Here is a 7,590-nt window from a genome sequence, read left to right on the forward strand (position 1 = left end):
AGTACCTGATTTCTTTATCATTAATTCTGTATCAGAGTTTAGTGTTATTTAAAAATAACTGTCCTGGAGGACCTGAATAGACCTTTTTCCTGAGAAGACATCCAGATGCCCAACAGACACATGCAAAGATGGTCAACATCACTGATCCTCAGGGAGATACAAATCAAAACCATAGTGATATATCACTTCATACTTGTCAGAATGAATAATGTCAAAAAGACAAGAAGTAACAAGTGTTGGTGAGGATGTGGGAAGAAGAGAACCCTCGTGCAGTGTTGTTGGGAATGTAAATGGTGCAGCCACTATGGAAAATAGTATGGAGGATCCTCAAAGAATTAGAAGTAGCATACAATATAGTAATTCTACTGTTGGGGTATTTACCCAAGAAATGAACACATGAATTTGAAAAGATGTACGCGCTCCTGTGTTCATTGCAGCTTTATGGTAGCCTAGATATGGAAGCAGCCTAAGTGCCCATTAGTAGACAAAAGGGTAAAGAAGATGTGATACACACACCACACCCACATATACACTATGGAGTATTATTCAGCCATTTAAAAAAAGGAGATCTTGCCATTCAGAACAACATGGATGGACCAAGAGGATATCATGTTAAGTGAAATAAGTCAGACAAAGATAAATACCATATAATCTTACTTACATATAGAATCCATAAAACAAAACAAGTCAACGACCGAACAAAAAACCCCCCAAAAACCTGAAATACACTCGTAAGTACAGAGAACAAACTGCTGGTTCCCAGAGAGGCAGTGGGTGGAGGGAGGAGTGAAATGGGTGGAGAAGACTAAGAAACACTGAATTCCAGTTACCAAATCAAATCAAGTCCTGGAGATGAAAAGGGCGGCATAGGGAACATAGTCAATGTCATTGTAATAACGTTGGTGACAGATGGTGACTACGCCTGCTATGGGGAGCGTTGTGTCATCTGTAGAATTGTTGACTCACTGTGTTTACATCTGAAAGTGATATAAACGTACGTCAGCTGTACTTCAATTAAAACAACAAAAAAAAAACCTGCCCCCTTTTCTATAACCTGTATTTTTCTTTAGTTATAGTACCTCAGATAAAGGGCAAAAAGATGAGAATAAATACTGGTTAATGTGGCCCTCAAAATCATTTGCTTTTGGATTGAAGGAAAGGCAAACATCAAGTAGAAGTGGTACTGTTACTGAGCCTGAGTAAGTTGGTAGTGATACAGAGAAAGGGCCATAGTGTATGAACTTGGTGAATGCCCATCTCTAGGCACCAAGTAGAAGGGTTTGACCCGCTTTGCTAGATGCATATCTTACTTATTTTTGTATTTTGGGATTTCCCCTTCTCCTCTGGAGGTAAAAAAAAGTTGGTTCCACCCTCCCCCCACCCACGTGGCTTCGTTATTTTAACTTTTTGTGTTATTTTTTGTTTTTTAATTTGGGGCAATAATAAAATTTGCTTTAAGCTTTCCATTGGAAAAATCTTATCTGCAAAGTGATTGGTTAGGATTCTAGCATATTGGCACTAGAAGGTAAAAATCATCCCGCCAGTGGCATTTCAGATTGTCTTCTGCCAAGCCCTAAGGTTCTTTGGAAGCAGCTTCGGAGCCAGATTGGCAGCAGGTGAGGGAACAAAATGTAAACACACTTCCCTTTTGATCAAAATAGTCTTCTTTTCATCTTTTTTATGTATTGGATTTTTATAAAATTGTTGCTTTTTAAAAGTGGTTTTGCTGTTTTAAGAAGAATATTAAAATTTACTTTCTCTTTACAGATGGGGAAATAGCTTTAGAGAGAGTATAACTCCTAGACCAGCTGTTTGCTGTAGCACATTTTCTATGATGAGTAAATTTGGGGCAGGTTTTTTGGGGAAAAGCTATAATTTTTTTTCCTATTCCTTTTTCTTTCATTTTTCTCACTAGAGTAAGCTTTATAAGGTCAGGGATTATATTTTGCTTACCCTTAGAACCCAAGTTCTAAGACAGTGGTGTTTGGCATTATCTAGGCACTTAATATATTCTGTTAAATAAGGCAGTTATGCTATAGATAAAAGACTAATAAAGTGATTAAAAATATAAATCTGTCAGTAGAACAAGATAAGAAAATTAAGTTTCTTAGTATTTATCATTACATTTTGAAACATTTTCAGCAACTTTATAGATTGCATTTTAAATTTTATTCTGTTGAAGATGGGCAGTCATAATGCTGGGAAACTAGAACTTCCCTTTTGGGGTTAAAATTAGACATTTTCTCTGCATTTTTAATAGGAAATCACTCCACCATTATAGTTTAAAAAGTCAGTGAAGTCAATTTTTCAGAAACTGAATTTTTTGTCTAAAAGATATAAAATATTATAATTGGTTTCCTAAATGTTTTCCAAGAAAATATACAAAGATCATGTTTGAATAAGGGTTTATTTAAACAACTTTAAGTAACTGGCAACAGAATAAATCTGGGTTTTGCAGGTAAATGTTAGAGATAGGGGCACAACAAGATAAGCTCAACAAAAAATAAAAAATGTTTTACTTTGGGGCTCCTGGCTGGCTCAGTTGGTAAAACATGAGACTCTTGATCTTGAGGGTTATGAGTTCAAGTCCCATGTTGCCAAGGCACAGAGCTTACTTAAAAATTTTTTTTTTTACTTTGGTTGGTTCACAAACCAAATGACTTCAAGGTTAGCAAAGTAATGAAAACAATAGTCTTGACACTTAAGCACTAAGAACAGGAATAGCACAGAAAATGAGGGAGAAAGGCAAGAAGATTAGCAGCTAGAGGAGAAAAAAGAATTTGAATAATTAAACAGTAGAAAAAATTCAGATATTCCTTCTGTAATTGTATCAATTAATGGCATGGGGCATTATATATTAATACTGTTATTAAAGATCAATTTAAAGTAAATATCAGACCTTTATTTTCCAGAAATTTTTGATCAAGAGTTTGTTAGCTATTCATAATTATATATACTGGCCATCATAGAAATATAGACAAATGGACATGTTAAAAACATACCTATAGATAGTTATCAAGTATTTTAATAAAATCTAAGTAAAAAGATATGATCTGAAAATGTTATTAAGGTCCCTGTAAGTCTGGAAAACTAGCACTATATACATGTTTATATTATTTTTTTATTATCTTATTTTCTACAGTAGGAAACAAACATTCTTTATATGTTGGAGTGTGAAAAGTGGGTGTGTTACTACTGATAATATATTCACACTGATAATATGTATCTTAGTGAAAGAAAGTATAAATGGAGAGGCATTTATTAATGGAAAATAAGCAAAAAGAAAAAGGCATTATGGACAGTTTTTAAAAGCTATGCCTCAACATTTAAGTCCTTTTATATACAGAAGAACCCTAGACAAATGTTTTGTCCAATATTCACAGAAAGGGTAAACAGTAAAGCCTGGGTTTTTCATGATGTGTTTATCTATAGTAATCTGTATGGCCAGCACAATGTATACTCTTAGAAGAAATGAATTTTAATAAGAATATTATTCGAGATTGTTAAATACCTAACCAGAATGGGAAAATAAAGTATCTGTACTGTTTTCAGGCAATAAATGAAGACTATTAGTAGCTAATGCTGTGTAATCAAACTCAGGTAACTAGTGGTCAAGTCTAGTATTTGTGCATTTTATCAAAGTGAAATTTGGGCTGCTTAGTAAATTTTGACACCGCTGCTAATAGAATTGCAAAAAAGCACAAAGGTTAGAGTGAGCACTTTAGATGTCTTTGCCTCATTTAGATGTTTGCAGAAGGAACTTCTGGTTTGTTTGTTTTTTTTGTACACCAACATGCCTTGCCTGCTTTTTACTGTAGCTTTTAATTTAGAAGAAGCTACCAGCTTAGCTACTGTTTGAATTATAGCTAGATAATAATTAACTTGCACCGAAAGTTAATCAACATCAGAAATTTGTTTGGGGATGTTATGATATGGCATGAATTAGCACCATTGAACATTCTCCTAGCTTCTGTCCCTAATCTTGATTATTTCTGGTGATAGAAAAAAGTAATTATGGAATGCTATTTTTTAATAGTATGCATGTTTTTTTTAATGCATGTTTGTAGTTGATTATTAAACGGCTTATCTTTGCTCTGTTTTTTTAAGGCCAGTTGGATGGCTGTGACTAAGCAAATTTGTTGTTTGTTTCTAGTGCAACGTTTAACTGTCAAAGAATCAACAGACAATTTGTTTCCAGAGCAGAAGTCTTCTCTAAATTACTTGAGGAGGAGGAAAGAACGACCTTGCCTGTTAAATTTGAGTGGTACCGAGTCATCAAGAATACTTAGACCAAGGCAAACCAGATTAGACAGTCCAGTTAGCAATCGTTATGCAGGAGACTGGAGCAGTTGTGGAGAAAACTACTTTTTAAATGCAAAAGAAAATTTAAATGATGTAGATTATGATAACGTCCCTTCGGAAGATAGAGAAGATGGAAAAAACTGTAGCAAAATGTATGGACAAGATATAATGATTGAACAGCCAGTACCCATGTCCAAAGAGTACACATTTCAGACATACTTGACAATGCAGACAATTGAGTCTACCGTGGATCGAAAAGTCAATCTTAAAGACCTACAAGAAAGTATTGATACTTTGATCGGAAATCTGGAGCGTGAACTCAACAAAAACAAGCTTAATATGAGTGTTTGAGATTGAGAGTTTTAATTTGCTTTTTTGTAATGTTTTAAATTTCTGATCAGTCTTTCTCACTATCTTATACCTCTCACTGTGATGGTTTTATTTTTTTACTCTTGAAAATGCCATTAATTTTTAGTTAGTTCATGTGATTCAATTAAAAACTCTATTCATTAATATAATTTTTACTTATCTCATTAGAAAATTTTTCTGGGGGCAGAGATAACTTGGCCTTGTGACTATTTTTAACAAATATGGCCAATTCTATGGAGATAACTTTTAAATGCACTTATAAGGTTCAGATAAGTTATTAGCCCCTCACAGCTTTTGTAAGTTATAGGAACTGCTCCTTTGTAGCTGAAACAGATGTTTCTTTTAGAGGAACGTGGCAGCTGCTCCGTCGGGTTTGCAGTGTGGGTCCATGTACACTGCAGCATCATCTGATCATATTTCATTTGCAATGCAAATGCTGCTATAAAAAACCTTTTTATAAATAAAAGTAAAATTATACAAATATTAATGTATTCTGTATTAACATTCAGTAATTATTTAAGCTTATGAAAATTAAATATTTTTATAATCCTGGAAAAGTGTCTATTTATAAGTGCATATGTGGATAGATATTAGAATGGGGGAGGCATTGGCTGCAGAATCACATGTATCTTTAAAGTATGTATGTCATGAGGCCAAAATTATTAGCTTAAAATGTCTTTTTCAGGGAAAGAACATTTAAGTTAAAGGAGTTCCATAGAAACACTTGAACCAAAACACTAGAAGCAGCTGAATAGAAATAAGAGCCTTTCTTTTTTTGATTTGCAGAAAGTCACAATATCCCTAGTGAGAAGTCATCTTTTAAACTGAAATCCTCTACTATCTTAAGGAATTAAGAACCCAGTTTTCTGCACTAGTGATTTGCATTAAAAATCTTCACCTATTCTATGCATTTTTATGTCCTGCTTTTTAAAACAAAGTAATTATACTTTAAACATATTTATTTGTAGTAGTATATCGATAACATTGACTTTATAATTACCCTTATTTGTTTAGAAAGAAATCTTGCCAGCATACTCCATGTTACTGATTTTGAAAAATTAACTTATTTTGGCTAAGTATATTACAAGATAGTCACTATAGCAATCACAGCAGTGTTTGAAAATGTAAATTTAGAAGCCTTTTAAATTAAATTGGAATGTATTTTTTTAAACTTTTATACCCACAGAACATGTAATTTTAAAATTATAAATAAAATCTGGATCACCAACTAAAGACGTAGTAGCCTTTAGAAAACTGACTTCTTGATGTTTTTCTAAATATTAAAGTATTTAACTATTTCTATGTAATATACATTGATAAACAGAACACCTTGTTATTTAATTTGAAAACTCAACTGTTAAAAAGCCAGATAAATAACTATTTTTATATGAAAATTTCATTTTTTAAAGCTTTGTATAATAGTTCAGAAGAATACCAAAAAAACATGTGACAGGTATATATATTGAATAAACAGTCAAAAGAAATGTGCTTTAAATGTTTTTGTTTGCTATATCATGTATATTGAATGAATTGAATAAGTTGTTCCAGAAATGTAAAATTTTATTAAAGTATTATAACTTTGGTGTCATGCTATTAATTATCATAATGATTTTAAGGATTACTTACTTTGATGTCATTCTTTTTAAACAAATGTGTTAGAGTATTGGACAATCGAATGTTACCCGTTAAATACATGTAACACTATTTTTGGGTCCAGAATTGAATTTTCCAAAATCTGAAATGCTTTAAAGGCCAGATGTATCTTGTTATATAATTTTGGATGGGAGTAGTTTAATCTCTGCCATCTTAAATAGAAAATACTAAACATTTATGTTGTCTAAATCATGAGTCCTGACTATAAATCTCTTTTATTGACTGTGCTGTATTTAGTAGTGCTCAGTAAGCTTATGCCTTTACTTCATTTTATTTTATTTCAACTCTTTCAAAAAATTAACATATATATAATTTGTTTCAGGGGTAGAGGTCCATGATTCATCAGTCTTACACAATTCACAGCACTCACCATAGCACATACCCTCCCCAATGAATGTTCATCACCCAGCCACCCCATTCCCTCCAACAACCCTCAGTATGCCTTTACTTTAATGACCTTTAACTTCAAGACTTTTTGAGTTTTTATATTTGCTCTTTCTGCACTATTAGACTATCAGCTATCATTCCCTTCTAGTCTACCAGTCCTGACATCTTTTAGGATCAAAAACAATTTTAATTTTATTTTATTTTTAAATAGACATTATTTATTTATTTATTTATTTATAATTTTTAAAATTTATTTTCAGCATAACAGTATTCATTGTTTTTGCACCACACCCAGTGCTCCATTTTTAAAGATTTTATTTATTTATTTGACAGACGGAGATCCCAAGTAGGCAGAGAGGCAGGCAGAGAGAAAGGAGGAAGCAGGCTTCCTACCCAGCAGAGAGCCTGATGTGGGGCTGGATCCCAGGACTCTGGGATTGTGACCTGAGCCGAAGGCAGAGGCTTTAGCCCACTGAGCCACCCAGGCACCCCCAACAATTTTCATTTTTGTGCATGTACCTAAATAAAGTTCAAGCAACTCAGACGGATAGAGATTAAAAGTGAGCCTCCCTGCCATTCACACCAGCACTGCTCCTCAGCGATACAGCTGCCTTCTATTCCTCAAGTAGGCATGGCCTTCATCACTGGGTCTAGGTTTGCTGCTGCTGTTTCTTGATTTGTCATTTGAGTAGTATCTGTTGATTGTCCAGTATGAATGACAAGCCATGTCCATTCCTCCTCCCCATTTGATATTTTTAGTTCTTCTTTCAGTTTCCTTTATAACTTTAATAATCTTTGTTTCTTCATCCATTTGTTTAAAACAGTATCTCTTGGCTCACTACCATTGCAGAAATGACCAATGCTATACTTTCCTTCAGC

General features: G+C 33.4%; 1 protein-coding gene across 3 annotated transcripts in view; it reads left to right on the top strand.

The window, feature by feature from the left end:
* SYDE2 (synapse defective Rho GTPase homolog 2) overlaps window positions 1-6,519 on the top strand; it is a 48,630-nt gene extending 42,111 nt beyond the window's left edge. The window contains exons 6-7 of one of the 3 annotated variants that reach the window (XM_047727376.1): window positions 3,553-3,600; window positions 4,154-4,285. In XM_047727376.1, coding sequence (XP_047583332.1) covers window positions 3,553-3,573 — 21 coding nt within the window. In that variant the 3' untranslated portion in view covers window positions 3,574-3,600; window positions 4,154-4,285. Of the gene's footprint in view, window positions 1-3,552; window positions 3,601-4,153 lie in introns of all 3 variants that reach the window. The other 2 variants (XM_047727375.1, XM_047727374.1) reach the window with 2 other exon arrangements.
* Window positions 6,520-7,590: the final 1,071 nt, after the last annotated feature.

The sequence above is a fragment of the Lutra lutra genome, chromosome 4, assembly GCF_902655055.1.
Source record: "Lutra lutra chromosome 4, mLutLut1.2, whole genome shotgun sequence".
NCBI lineage: Eukaryota > Metazoa > Chordata > Mammalia > Carnivora > Mustelidae > Lutra > Lutra lutra.